The following is a 14,842-nucleotide window of genomic DNA, read 5'->3' on the forward strand; positions in this document are numbered from 1 at the left end:
TCAAATCTTCTATTACGATGAAATTAGACGATATGGGAATGTAAATTATTCGCCTTGACGAATTATTATATATAATTTCAGAAAAACATTGAGTTTTCTTTATTTTTCTGTTATTTTTTTTTTTTTGTTGTATTTTCATTACAGACAAAATTCGTTGTAAATTCGATGTTTCATAAAATTAAATATATTATAAAAGTATTACTGCAGAAATTATTTGTTTAATAGGTTTGTATTAATTTGATCTTTTATTTATTATCGTATTCCTGACGCGCAGTAATCGGATTCCATTTCAGTTTGAACGACGTTGAGTATTAAGTATGTGAAAAGCTTTGAAATCTAATCAATTTGAACAAGAAGCAGATCAATTACGAAAAGTCACCAATTAAGAAAAGTTCATCGACATAACGGTCATATATCGCACAAAAATAAAATTAGTGAAACATTATCTATTTATATAATAAAGTCACAAATCTTATGATAATAAATTTCTATCAACATTGAGCTTATTCATTGAAAATCGAAGACAATTACGAAAAATATGTGTAATAATTGGATTATAATTATGTTGATAATAATTGGCAAAAATTATGGAGAAATATTTTGTATTTTGTTTAACAATTTTTTTTATCTCAAAATACAATTTTATTTAGTTATTTTTCAAAAATCTACGTAAAGATTCAAATGCTATTCGACTCTTATCGAATTTTTCTAAAATTTATATCACTCCATTTAAGGATTAAACGAAATTCTTCATTAAAAATATGAACATAAGATATTATTTTTTTCAACACTATCGAATATTTATTTAGGACATCAGAAGAATCAATTTATACGTAAAAAAGAAAACAATGCATGTTTCTTTCATTATTACAAAATTTTGATTTTTTTCACCCTATTGTATATAGATCACATGTTTATTTGTTATGACAACATAGAAAGTTATTCTCAAATTTCAAATCACCGGTGCTCTCGAAATGACACTTTAAATCTTTGGACGATCGTAAACATGAACGATGATCGTGTCGGTGGGTGTTTGACAACAGTGGTCCACCTGATTAAGTTCTCTAACACGTGCCACTTAATGTGCCGAAATAGTCCAATGGAAAGAGAAATGGGCCAGAATGGAAAAATGGTCGGTGAAGCTGCAATACAAGAGGAATACGTTAATAGTTTTCGAAGAGGCTCCTTTGGAATGGCGTAAGTGTTGTATATTTACATTGGCGTTACAGGCTCACACCTGGACGCAAGAATAGCGCCGCTTCTTTTTTCTCCGAAGTATTTTCTCGCCCGTGCGTCAAACGGCTTCCTGAACAAAGCGAATTTTTTTATATTTTTCTTCCTCTTTTTTTTCTTCCTTTTACTTTATTTCTAGATGAGCTTTTTATTATTTCAGTGTATATAATTTCGATTGAAGTTAAAAAGAAAGAGAGTTGTGTACTTTTCATTCAAAAAGATTTAAAAATTCAGAAAAAAGGTAAAGATTTTACTGTTTAAAACGAATTTTTCTATAATATTTCTTTTCGAAGTTACGAAATTTCGATTAATATTTATTTATTTAGATGGAAAACAATATTCGATGGAGAAATATGTCTTTTAGGTTAGGAAAACAATATTCCAATGTCGACGATGAAAAATGATAACTTTTCCCATTATGTTCCGAAATATGGGGAATTTTTAAATGAAATTGGATCCAAGGAAGACATCAAGAGGGTAGTTTACACCCGCTTAAGTTGCTGATCGTCGATTTTCCTTGAGCACCGGAACAGCGTCGGTATGCATGCAGATGGTGGTCGTAAGAGGGGGTGGTCTAAAATAATAAAGAAGCTGACATGAAGATGAGGAATGTTTGTGTTTTCACGTACGATGGCCGATTCTTAAATGACGAGATACAACTGGAAAAACGTATATTCGAAAGACAATACTTCGAATAAACCAATAGTTATCGATAGTTTCCTGTAGACAATCGTTTTTCAACTTAAAAAGAAGAAACAATAAATATTATTCTATTTTGTTCTTTTTTAATGGGAAATGTAACATATTTTTTTATTTTTCGATATATCGATTTCATTGAAATTGAAATTAAAAATTATAAAATATTTCTATTATTTTTTCAAAATGATAATATTCTTCTAATTGCAAGCAAAATATTAAGTAATTCCACTGAAATAAATAATAAATCACAATGATATCATTGTTATTTATTTAAAAATAGGACATAGTACTAAAAAAATGTATTAATTTAAAAAATAATTGAAATTAATTCAATAAAATGCTTTATTATATCATGAATATTTGTAGAGAATTTTGCTATTTTACTTTATAATATATTAATCTAAAATCATATTTTTCTCTATTTAGTTGATAAAGCTGATAAATTAATCGTGTTATATGCACAACATGCATAATACATGTTCAAACTTGACATGCAATTCAAAAAAAAGATTAATTGGATTTCCTTATTCCACTTAGTATTAGTATAACTGTAAAGATAGCTGGTTCAAAATGAAATATAAATATAATATATCTTTAAAGGAATTACGTAGTAGTTTGAAGTATAGATCAAGAGAATATTTTTTGCAGAATAGTTTGCATGGCATTCCATATTTCGTGGATCCTACACGACCTAAATGGGAAAGGTAATATTATAATTTAATATACAAATTAAATTATGATTGTCAATTGACAATAAATTAATGTTAGTTAAGTAATATATTACATATATTTAGTTCCAGAAATTATTTATTTATTTATTAAAAAATCGAAAAATATGATAAACTCAAATTTTAAAAATTATGATTCAAAAATTATCAGTTTGCCATATTAATATTATTTATTATTATATGTTATTATTTATTATTATAATATATTATATATAATTGGAATGTCTGCAGATTAATATGGTTATTTTTATCAATGACATCAGTAATAGCGATTTTTATTACAATCGTAATTATCTTGAACAAATTTCAAACGCAACCAACAATAACCGGAGTGGATGTAATAACAGAGCACATTGATATCGAATTTCCTCAAATCTTTATTTGTTTCGATTGGATTCATTTAAATCATTCGCATATACTTGAGGTAAACGCATTTTTTAGATATAATTTTATTTTATTTGAATATATTTTAATATTACATTTATATCATTATATTTATACACTAATATTCAATATTTTTATGTATACATGTATATACATATATATATATATATATATATATATATATATAGAATGAAATGTATGTATACGAAGAATTATACAATTGGAATATTGGAAAATATATTGATATGAAATCATTTCATTCAATTTATAAAAACAAAAATAATTTTCGAAAAATTTTTAAAGCGATGGAACTTGATTGTAATTCTTTATTTAGTAACTGTGCATACAGGTAAATATGATAAATACATATATATTATTTCATTTATGAAATTAAAAATATTATCTTTATACATATATATATTCATTACTACTCAAAGTTTAATATTTTAAAATAAGATAAAATTATTTAGAAAAAGAAAATAATTATTAATAAAAAAAACTCATTTATATTTGATTAAATTATAAATCATATTATTGCTTTTTAGAGGAATGAATAGATCGTGTAAAAATATATTTACGAAAGTATTGACTGCAGTGGGTATATGTTGTAAATCTAAAAATTTAGAGTCACTTAAGTATACAGATATTTCATGGAATCTTGAATTTAAAATCCCTAATTCAAGTTTTCCTTTAAGGTAATATTTATTAATTCAATCAATAATTCAATTAATTCAAATCAATAATTTTTTTATATCAAAATCTAATTTTTATAAATAATTTTTTTATCATAAACACTATTGATTATATTTAAAAAAATTATATAATGTATAAAGTAGTTAATATAATTATTATATGTTATTATTTATTTTTCACATTATAGATTTTATCTCACGGAACAAAATAATTCGAGTCCAGAACCAGGTGAAAGATCTCTCATAGTAGATAAATCTCTAGATATAGAATTTGTTGTTGATGTAACATATACAACTCCTGACATTAAATATTTATCTCTTCGACAACGACAATGTTATTATAAGCAAGAGAGTAAAAATCTTATTGATTGCGAAATTGATTGCGTAATCGATAAACTATTTAAATATTGTAAATGTTTGCCATGGTTTTTATCATTTGTCGATAAGACAGAATGTCCAATTTCAAGGTATCCCTGTTTAAACCATATTAATATTGATAAAACCCAATGTAATTGTTGGCCCTTTTGTGATCATACATCATATAGTGTAAAAAGTATGAAACTATTTGAAGATAAAAATCGAATTATGTTAAAAAACTGGCCAACAGCCCTTCATAAAAGAGAAATGCGATTTGGTTATTTAGATTTACTTGTATCATTCGGTGGTATTGCAGGTCTTTTTTTAGGATTTTCTATTTTTATAGCTTTAGAATTTGGATATTATTTTACTCTTAGAACTTATTGCGGAGCTGTAATTCGATTATCTCGGAAACAATATAATATTATGACCATTTATGTGGTAGAAAAATATCCCAGCAAAAAAGTAAATACTAATCCAAAATATTATACATATATCGATTAATTCTTTTCAAAAAATTAATATTTATATTCTATTTTGTTGAAATTATATTTAATGCAAAAGTGATATGAAGCATATCATTATTAATTTTGTTTAAATCTTAGACTTCTAAATAAACACAAAAATTCAAAAGTATAAAAATCACATAGATATAGAAAGAGAATAATATCACAATGATAATTTTTCATATTATTATTTGTGCGAATATTTATAATAATATATTTTTGAATAAATAGTTATAAACATATAATAAGTTCTTTAATTAAAAAATAACTTGAATTTAGTTTCTTTAAGCGGATTGGATAAGAATCCATCATGTAACTTGCAAAAATCCCTAAAATATGAAATGTGCAAATAATTCTTACATCACTAATTCTGGCAATTAAAATTTTTATTTCTAAATTTTATTCATCAAAATCTATAAAAATACATAAAAAATTTTTAAACATTTAAAATTTAATCTTATTATAAAAGCAACAACACAAGTTTCATTGTTTCATTTATTTTTTATGCATAATAAATTTATTTAATTAAATTTTCTATATTATAAGCTGCAATATAACTACAGTTGATTTCAAATAACATATAGAGATTTTAATTTTTAGTTGTAAGATACCAACATAAATATATGGTAACTGCAATCATACAATGTTGTTGATTCATTTTATTATAAATGTTTTATTATTATATTTGAAATTATTATTTTTTTTTATTATTAATGACTATATATTTTTTTTATCATAATAACTCATTTTTAAAAATAATTGCAAACGTTAATTCTTTTATTATTTAATTCTAATTTTAAAAACACAGAAGTTATTTATGAAACATAAATGCTCATGAACATATAGCTTTAAGATGATAAGAATTTGCTATAATCCGTGGCTCTATTGCTTGCCGATTAGATTTTACTGATTGCATAGTGAAAACACGCGTCTTCCGAAGCGCCACCTTGCTCATTTCCGATGTTCTTTTCGGAATGGCTGAAACGTTGCTTTCGTGCTGAGAAAACGTGACTACGGAGAACATTGTGTGGCGATCGTGATCAAGAGAACGAGTGTTATACATTATATTATATTGTATATTGACGTACATTAAGGCTGTCGCGCAACGGCATGCAGCTGTCGAAGTAAATCGACCGGAGTAACACGGATACAGAATTTTTCGCAGTAACACGGGTATCTGGGTGCCGGCACATATCAATATACGCGAGTACGAAGGATTGGTTATTGAAAAAATGGCGGCGGAATGTAAGAATCGAATGATGGTTTTTAAGAACAAAGGCAAAGATCAAGAAGTGAGTATCCAGTGTGTTCTTCGTTGTGCGCAGTTACGTTATACGTCTGGAAGTTTCGGCTACTGAACTGGGCGACTAAATGAACATTATCATGGGCGCTAATTTTTCCAAATTTGTGCAATTTATTTGCATATTTTGTTGTTTCAGTTGGAATTTTGGATATTTCTGTATATTTATTTTGCACAGAATCCATAAAAATTCTTAATATAACTTTATCAAATATAACAGTATTATATTTTGAATAGAATCATGCCATTCTGAAACAAGTGGAAAGTGTCGTTACATTAATGTCAAATATAGCACTATCAAAGATAGAACTGAACGAATAATTGTAAAAAAGAAAAGTTATATTATTTTAACTATTTCTTTAAAAATTTTATAAATAATTTATTTTTATTTACCTTTTATTTTTGATATAAATAATTCACTTTTTTTTTACATATTTTTTATTTTAATTAAAAAACCTTTCAAAAGGTATTACAAATAATTTTGATTCTATAGTATATAAATAATATATCTTTCTCTATATATATTATAATAATGTATTAAAATTCATTTGAATTTTTTGTAAATATCAAAATAATATTAATGAAAAAATATTAAAAAATAAAGTTTTCCATTATCATATTTAGAAATTATTAATAATATAATAATAATATTTTATTAATTGTTAAATATAAGTATATATTTTCTTATTATGGTATTTTATTTTTTTATGTAAGATTTTAATATTATTATTAAACATATTTTAAATTATGGAATTTGATATGTTTCATTAAAGTTTGAAAACTTATTTAAATAAATATGTATTATTAATATAAAGTATTATTAAATTGTAAAAAACATATGATTGTTATGCATATTTTGTTATATTACATAAAGCAAGATATTTAACCTTTAATATTTAATTTTTATTTGTCATAAAAATATAGTTAATGTTAATTATTATTATACAATATATTATTTCCAAATTTTTAAAATTAATATTATTGAAACTAATTTTAATATTAAAATTAAAAAAATTTTTTAAATTTTAAAAATTACTGTAATATATTTTTATTTATACAGAAATTTATTTTAGTTACTTTTTTGTCATATATTATATATTATTTTTTATATATTATTTATATATTATTTTTTATATATATTTTTATATATATTTTATATATTATTTTTGTAATATACATATTTTAATCTAATATCTTTTTTTAGATAAATTTAGATTTAAGAAAGATTAATGAAATATTAAGAAAGATAATGTTATTTCAATATTAATTAATATTGATTTAAAAGCATTTAGATGATAATATGTTTTAGGAAATGAGAAGAAGAAGAAATGAAGCAACAGTAGAGCTACGGAAAAACAAACGTGATGAAACTTTACAGAAAAGAAGAAATGTGCCTGCTACAGATTTAATAGGTAAAATTATTACAAATAAAAAATTTATATAACATTAAATAGAAAAAATAAATATAAAGAATTAAATAAAAAATAAATTATAATATATTTTATTTTAGATGAAGAAGATAGTGATAAACAGAACCTTGATTTGTCAAAAATCAATTTAAAGGAACTAGTAATGAAAGCTGCTAGTTCAGACCCAACTGTTCAATTGCAAGCGGTACAATCAGCAAGAAAGTTATTATCTTCAGATCGTAATCCACCGATCGATAAGTTAATTGATAGTGGCATTTTACCGATCTTAGTTAATTGTCTTGAACAGCACAATAGGTATGATTAAATTTGCATATAATCTTAATTTATAGCGCATGCGCGCGCACATTACGATTGGCTTATTTTTTTATTAGAAAAAGTTTGATCACAAATGAAATTTTTGATTGCTAGAATTTTTATAAATTTAGAATATATATATATATTTTTATTATTAATTATGATAAATTTTCTGTTTTTTATTAATATTTGAGTCTATTATTAATTTTTAATACTTTACAGTCCATCATTACAATTTGAAGCAGCATGGGCTTTAACGAACATTGCAAGTGGAACATCACCTCAAACACAAGCAGTTGTTGCAGCTGGTGCAGTTCCACATTTTTTGCATTTGTTACTTTCAAGTCAACAGAATGTTTGTGAACAAGCTGTATGGGCTTTAGGTAAATTAATATAAATATAAAAAAAAACATTATAATTAAAATTATAACATATCTAAAAAAAAAGAAAACAAAAAATTTATTTATGATATTAAATTTAAATTATGTTTTGATATATTATTATTTTATTTTCATTTTTTATTGTTTGAACACATTTTTTATCATTGAAAAATATCAACATATTTTTATCATTGTTTATTCATTTTAGGAAATATTATTGGAGATGGCCCAGCATCTAGGGATTATGTTATCAAGCTTGGCGTTGTACCGCCATTGTTAACGTTTATCAAACCAGAAATACCAATTAGTTTTTTACGTAATGTAACTTGGGTAATCGTAAATTTATGTAGGAATAAAGATCCACCACCACCTGTTCAAACTATTAAAGAAATTTTACCTGCTCTTAATGTACTTATTCATCATTCAGATATTAATGTAAGTTACAATATTATAAAATATATAATATTATATATAATTAAAAAATAATCATTAATGATTAGAAATAATTGTTTATATACAAAATAAAATTGCAGATTCTTGTCGATACAATTTGGGCATTGAGTTATTTGACTGATGGTGGTAATGAACAAATTCAGATGGTTATAGACAGTGGTGTAGTACCTCGTCTCATACCACTTCTTTCGCACAAAGAAGTTAAGGTGCAAACAGCTGCTTTAAGGGCAGTAGGTAATATAGTAACAGGTACAGACGAACAAACACAAACTGTATTAAATTGTGACGCACTTTCATATTTTCCGAATTTATTAACCCATACGAGGGAAAAAATTTGTAAAGAAGCAGTTTGGTTCCTTTCAAATGTAACTGCTGGCAATCAATCTCAGGTTCAAGCAGTTATAGATGCTGGATTACTGCCTCTTATTATTCATAATTTAATTAATGTAAGAAAATACTTTTATTAAAATATTGAAATTTGTTAAATTGAATCATTTGTTTTAATAATAAATTTATCTTTTATCAGGGTGAATTCCAAACACAAAAAGAAGCAGCATGGGCAATTAGCAATTTAACAATAAGTGGTAATGAAGAACAAGTTGCACGAATGATACAAGAAGGTGTTATTGGACCATTCTGTAACCTCCTTGACTGTAAAGATACTCAAGTTGTACAGGTTGTTTTAGATGGTATACATAATATGCTCAAACTTGCTGGATCACAAGTTGAACATTTGGCTAATATGATTGAAGAATGTTCAGGTTAGTATTTATCTTTTTTTCTTTTATAATACATAATATTGTGTACAACACAAAAATAAATATAAATATAAATTTATACTATGAAATGTATTTTCATAGGACTGGATAAAATCGAAACATTGCAAAATCACGACAACATAGATATTTATAAACTAGCATACGAAATTATTGAGCAATACTTTTCGGAAGATGTATGTATTTATTTTATTTTTATAATTAATAAATAATTTCCATTAATGTTTTTAACATGAAAAAAATATGTATTTTCTAATTTTTAGACGAATGATACAAATCTGGAACCACAAGTCGTGGAATCAACATTTGAATTCGATCAGACGACGAGCATTTCGAATGAAGGTTTTAAATTCTGAGAGGGCCTCCATTATTTTTTATCTGATCGTGCCGTCCCCCGAAAATCTCCATTACGGAGCCATTCTGCTTACCCTTTTATATTCTGTCTCATTCTTTCTTCAACGACTACATGTGGCAATTTCAACGTGACATTGTTGAATCAACAATTGTATTTGGTTTTACTAATTCAAAAACATAAAATTATGACTTACATTTTTGGTTTGTCCAAAAAGTGAGAAATTAGAAAAAAAACGAGGCTAAAGTTACAGAGCAAAGGAGTTTCTTATTGAAATAAGAATTTGTATTCTTTCCTTTTTTTATTCTTGAACGATGTGTACTTTACCTTGTTTCCTTTTCCGTTGCACGTATTAAAATGCTTAGTGGAGCGGAACCGAATGCAGCTATTGATATGCATTACACCGACTAAATTATTCTAGTAAATTAATGAATTTGCTCTCTAAATTGAAGAGCGTCACAGAAAAAGAAAAGAAAAACTTTTTTATTGTTTGATCGTGCTGCTCTCCACTCTAACTTGAGATGAATCTTGGTTAGTGATGTTACATTTATAAAATAATTCGTGTATATTTTAGGCATGTTAAATTTATAATAATATTGATTACGAAATAAATAAATCAATTGACTACTCTTTATTAGCTTAATTCATGACTATGAATTATTTCTGTAAGGGGAAGAGGATAAACAATAAAACTATTACGTAAATGCGGCAATTTTAATTGCCGATCTTTGCCTAGTCTTTCGATAGTGTGAATGGACAGGTTATCTAAAAATTTGAAGAGATTTAAATATTTTCATAAAACATGTCCTTATAAAGTATTTTTTTTATTTATTACATTATTACAATTATGATTCTGATTGGAATTCAATTGTAGGATTTTCAAATGGATGAACATCGTCTGCATAAAGATTTTCAGGTAGTTCACTTTCATTTGGCAAATATGTAGGAAAATATGGCGAAGTACTTTTTTTAGTAGGTAAAATCGTATCGTATAAATAGCACATAGTATTTAGCTCTCCTGGTACGTTTTGAGCTAATACCCAAATTACATTATATTTAGTGTTTATTCGTAGTATCTGCAACATACATACAAAAGTTCGATAATGATTTGAAGTCATTCTAATTCTTAATAATATTGTTAATAATCTTTCAATATATTATATTGTTGAAATTATTTATTATTTTATTTATGAATTCTTTTTAAAAATTGAATCTTAACAATGATTTATTCGTAATTACTGCTAATTCACTGTTCCAATTATGAAAAATTAAGATTTTTTATTAATTTATAATTTTTTTTTTCATGATTTTTAATAGTTAAAAATTTTTATTTTACTTAATGGAAAAAACTATATGTAGGTAAATATAATGCTCAAAAAGTTACAAAAAAATTTAATTTTGTTTTTGTATTAATTTTACATATTTAAATGAAATTATAATTAGAATTTTTATTTGTAGAATATTAGGGGGAATAATTATTATGTGTCTCATTAATGAATTATTTGATGTACTATTACTAATTTATCATTCTTGAAAATTTCTATATGATTCATATTACACTCTAATTTTTAAATAAATAATAAATGAATAATATAAGTTTTATAAATTGTGAATATATGTTTCTTGTTAGTTGTTGTAATTTTAGAATGTCATTGCTGTATAATATCTTCCTTTCAAAAGTAATATACATTTAAATTAATATTTTGTAATTGTTTAATAATGTAAAGAAATCTTCAAATGTTTCATTATAAATATTTACTTGTTCAAATATTTCATGTAAACATTTCAGAATTTAATATATCTTATTTCCATTTATTAAACATATTTTATATGGAAAAAATATTTCATTCTTTAAATACGAATTGTACAAAAAAAAATTAACTGAAATGTTATACATGTTATGCATAATTTTTAACAATTATTACAGATGAATGAAGAAATTAAATAGATTTTTGTAGTTATATTGATCCTCAACCCTTCAAATACTTTTTTTGTAAAATTCTATACAAAAAATAAATATTCATTATCTTTGTATAAAACTTGAAAAAAATATTTACAACAAATAGTGTTCATATATAAAATATATTATGTATAAATAATAATTTGATACAGTTACTATATTAATAAATTACTTATTCAATCTAATTGATGAATTGGAAATGCTAAAACAAATTACGTGATTCTATTGAAAAATAGAAATTTAATTGTACTTTTTAATATATTGTTATACATAAAAAAATAATAAGAAAAAAGATTAAACTATATTGACTTTTTTTGCTTATTTCATACATTTCTGAAAATGAATGAGAATGAATTATTTTTTTCATTCATTCATTTAGTTCATTTTTTAAACTTCTTTTATAATTTATCATAAATATAAATGGTTAAGAAAAAATATAACTGATGAAAAAATATATTATTTTATAAGAATTCATATAATATCAATATAAAATTATATGCTGATTTTTTTAAATGATTATGTTTGCAAAAAAAAAAAAATAAAAATTTATTAATCTATATCAGATATATTCAAAGTAAAAGTAATTCTAGATAAAAGAATAGTATAAATTACCTTTACACCTTTAAGAATACGCCAACGATTTCCCATGTGTCCAGGCATTTTAGTGCCTGGCATTACTCTAGCCAATGCACCTCCTGAACCTATATTACCTGGTCTTCTATGCGTTTTAGTTACACCATGAGAAGCAGGCATACCTTTAAAGCCCCATCTTTTCATAACACCTTGAAAGCCACGATCTATTCTATGTTTATAAAAATATATTATTATGATTGATTATTAAATATTTCACATTGAGATTGTAAATATTGATAAAAGAATTACGTTTTTCCACGAATATCAATAAATTCTCCTGGTTTAAAATGGGTTGCATACAAAGGAGTTCCTGGTTGAAGAACAGCATTTGGTGAAATTGTAAATCTCATTAATATTTTTTTTGGTGTAACTCCTGCTGAATTAAATATTCCATAATATTCTTTAGTAAGCTGCAAAAATTAATAACAAATTTTATTTTTGCAAAACAATGAATAAACATAAAAAAAAAAAATAAATTGCAACTTACTAATTGTGGATCAATATTTATAGCACCTAATACAAGACAACCATTTTTTACTTTAACTCTATGTCTAATAGGTTTAACTGGTTTATATTCTTCTGGTGGTATATATTTTACAACTTCATTATCTACAATCTATTAAGAAATGGAGAATTTATATATGAAATATATATATTTTTTTTTATATAAAATTCAATATTTTATTATATGATAATACCTGTATTAGAGTAGTTAATACTTTTTGTCCATTTTTTAACCACATTGGATATACTCCTATCTTTTTGCCAATTAAACCAGTACGTTTAGAACCTGGAGTCCATGTTGCATTTGATTGAATTAATTCTTTATTTAATGGAGATGTATTCTTATTGAGTAGTCCTTTAGTGGATGAAACAATTTCTGAGAGAAATTCTTTATTTTCTGAAGTAAGTTCTTCATTGTATAACTAATATAAATAATATTATATATTATATAACAATATTTATATAAAATTCTTGCAAAATATTAAGAAATGAAATATTATTTTTATTTTTTAAAATACATACTACACGTGTTGGTTTTGGAAGCCATTCTGGATGACGTTTCTTTGGTGGAGGATTTAATCTTCTACCACGAGTAGGAATATATATTTTATCAATACTAAAATAAACACATTAATTACATAGAAATAAGTACTTGAATAAATAAAAAATTTATTTTTTGAAAATTTAAATATACAATAAATTAAATTTATTAATTATATATAATTATTAATCAATACCTTTGTTTCAAATATTTATTGAATAGTTGAATTCCATTAAAAGTCTTTAAAATTGATGCCATATTCGTAATAATTATGTCGTGAAATGTATGTAGATGTAAATATTTAATGAAAATTTATATAAATGAGGTTAGAACATAACTATTATTAGTGAATTTGTTAAAATTTGTTCAAAAATAAATTATTCATTATTTTAATAATATTATAATTAATTGAACTTGTTCTTTATTGTATTTGATATATTTAAGCACATTAGCACCACATGTTTATTATTTATTTACAATATTTGAAATCAAATTTTTTTATCACTTTCATACTGCATCTAATATATTCAATTTATGGATGAATATATGCAGCAAATGAAAAGTAAATTTTTTTTCTTATACAAAAAGTTTAAGATTTCTAGATAATTACTCAGTTATTAGATTGGTCTTTTGAATATAAATTTATAAGTATATAAATTTCGTAGACAAGGAGAGAAAATAGTGGAAGAAGGACAGAGATAGAATAAAAATATTGATATCAACGCCATCTCTAGAATGCCGCAAATTAAACATAAATGTAGACAAAGAAAACAAATAATCGAAGAAGGATAGAAATATAATAAGAATTGACTAACAGCGCCATCTTTAAAGTACATTTTAAAATAGAATTAAGTATTACTGCCATCTTTTGAGTTCTTTATCTTAACTCGAAGAAATACTTTAGTGTTTAAAAGATGACGTTAGTAGTCAATTCTTATTTTATTTTTATCCTTTTCCTAATATTTTCTATCCTTTCTTTATAAGTTTCATTTACGGCACTCTGGAGATGGCGCTGATTTCAATATTTTTATCGTATCTCTGTCCTTTTTTCACTATTCTTGTTCATATTTGATTTTGACGCAATCATAGATAAAATAATTTATCCTAAGTAAAGAATAACTTTTACTATTTTTTTTCAGAACAATGTGTTTTAACTTTTAATATAAAAAATAAAAATATATTTTCAGCTACAATGTATCTCTGAGCAATCTTACAAAACATAATATAACAAATATTTTATATCTTATTATACTTATATCTTGATATAAGTTTTAATATTTTAATCATTTGATGATTACAGTGTGATTTAAAAAACAAAAACTTCAATTTAACAACAAAGAAATAAAAAAAAATTTTGAATCATTTTATCGAAAATTGACATTATCGAAGATTCATTTGTCGAATCTATTTTTTTACTATTTGTAATCTTAAAAGCATTCTTAAAAAACATACAATTAATATTCAAATTAATTAATTTTATGAGTACAAAGTAGAGTTATTTTTATAATCTTAATGAAAAATTAAAAAAAAAATATTAATTCATTATTTGTTCAAGAATCTATATAATTTAATTTATAAAATATATTTGATTCCTAATGCTATCTAAAATTTTTCCTGAAA

General features: G+C 23.8%; 3 protein-coding genes and 1 long non-coding RNA gene across 4 annotated transcripts; 2 read left to right on the top strand and 2 right to left on the bottom strand.

Moving 5' to 3' along the window:
* Positions 1 to 585: 585 nt before the first annotated feature.
* LOC147656807 (uncharacterized) lies at positions 586 to 1,807 on the bottom strand. The gene is made up of 2 exons (XR_015293936.1): positions 1,217 to 1,807; positions 586 to 1,142 (listed from the first exon to the last, which is right to left on the bottom strand). It is a non-coding gene; the product is annotated as an uncharacterized LOC147656807 (long non-coding RNA).
* Positions 1,808 to 2,433: 626 nt separating this feature from the next.
* Positions 2,434 to 4,841, top strand: LOC100872717 (sodium channel protein Nach). Its single transcript, XM_031920271.2, has 5 exons — positions 2,434 to 2,636; positions 2,892 to 3,084; positions 3,233 to 3,393; positions 3,590 to 3,739; positions 3,925 to 4,841. The coding sequence occupies exons 1-5, from the start codon at positions 2,503 to 2,505 to the stop codon at positions 4,595 to 4,597; spliced, it is 1,311 nt and encodes a 436-aa protein (XP_031776131.2). The 5' UTR covers positions 2,434 to 2,502; the 3' UTR covers positions 4,598 to 4,841.
* Positions 4,842 to 5,461: 620 nt separating this feature from the next.
* Positions 5,462 to 10,227, top strand: Kap-alpha3 (karyopherin alpha3). Its single transcript, XM_003690585.3, has 9 exons — positions 5,462 to 5,891; positions 7,209 to 7,311; positions 7,410 to 7,623; positions 7,846 to 8,006; positions 8,212 to 8,438; positions 8,537 to 8,902; positions 8,983 to 9,217; positions 9,317 to 9,408; positions 9,496 to 10,227. The coding sequence occupies exons 1-9, from the start codon at positions 5,832 to 5,834 to the stop codon at positions 9,586 to 9,588; spliced, it is 1,551 nt and encodes a 516-aa protein (XP_003690633.1). The 5' UTR covers positions 5,462 to 5,831; the 3' UTR covers positions 9,589 to 10,227.
* A 162-nt stretch (positions 10,228 to 10,389) lies between these two features.
* Positions 10,390 to 14,066, bottom strand: mRpL3 (mitochondrial ribosomal protein L3). The gene is made up of 7 exons (XM_003690588.3): positions 13,419 to 14,066; positions 13,204 to 13,297; positions 12,876 to 13,103; positions 12,665 to 12,793; positions 12,427 to 12,587; positions 12,157 to 12,346; positions 10,390 to 10,660 (listed from the first exon to the last, which is right to left on the bottom strand). The coding sequence occupies exons 1-7, from the start codon at positions 13,478 to 13,480 to the stop codon at positions 10,430 to 10,432; spliced, it is 1,095 nt and encodes a 364-aa protein (XP_003690636.1). The 5' UTR covers positions 13,481 to 14,066; the 3' UTR covers positions 10,390 to 10,429.
* Positions 14,067 to 14,842: the final 776 nt, after the last annotated feature.

Source organism: Apis florea, unplaced genomic scaffold (genome assembly GCF_048593485.1).
Source record: "Apis florea isolate Af1SG1 unplaced genomic scaffold, ASM4859348v1 contig_3496_pilon, whole genome shotgun sequence".
NCBI classification, from domain to species: Eukaryota; Metazoa; Arthropoda; class Insecta; order Hymenoptera; family Apidae; genus Apis; species Apis florea.

What these genes read in the sequence shown, in the direction of transcription:
- mRpL3 (XM_003690588.3), bottom strand. Translation starts at nt 13,480, where the DNA reads ATGGCATCAATTTTAAAGACTTTTAATGGAATTCAACTATTCAATAAA. An exon ending in TAAATATTGATCCACAATTA is followed by an intron (nt 12,588 to 12,664) that starts GTAAGTTGCAAT and finishes TAATTTTTGCAG; the next exon opens with CTTACTAAAGAATATTATGG. An exon ending in GTATTCTTAAAGGTGTAAAG is followed by an intron (nt 10,661 to 12,156) that starts GTAATTTATACT and finishes TGTATGTTGCAG; the next exon opens with ATACTACGAATAAACACTAA.
- LOC100872717 (XM_031920271.2), top strand. Translation starts at nt 2,503, where the DNA reads ATGAAATATAAATATAATATATCTTTAAAGGAATTACGTAGTAGTTTG. An exon ending in ACACGACCTAAATGGGAAAG is followed by an intron (nt 2,637 to 2,891) that starts GTAATATTATAA and finishes GAATGTCTGCAG; the next exon opens with ATTAATATGGTTATTTTTAT. An exon ending in ATCATTCGCATATACTTGAG is followed by an intron (nt 3,085 to 3,232) that starts GTAAACGCATTT and finishes ATATATATATAG; the next exon opens with AATGAAATGTATGTATACGA.
- Kap-alpha3 (XM_003690585.3), top strand. Translation starts at nt 5,832, where the DNA reads ATGGCGGCGGAATGTAAGAATCGAATGATGGTTTTTAAGAACAAAGGC. An exon ending in ACAAGCTGTATGGGCTTTAG is followed by an intron (nt 8,007 to 8,211) that starts GTAAATTAATAT and finishes TATTCATTTTAG; the next exon opens with GAAATATTATTGGAGATGGC. An exon ending in AGCAATACTTTTCGGAAGAT is followed by an intron (nt 9,409 to 9,495) that starts GTATGTATTTAT and finishes TCTAATTTTTAG; the next exon opens with ACGAATGATACAAATCTGGA.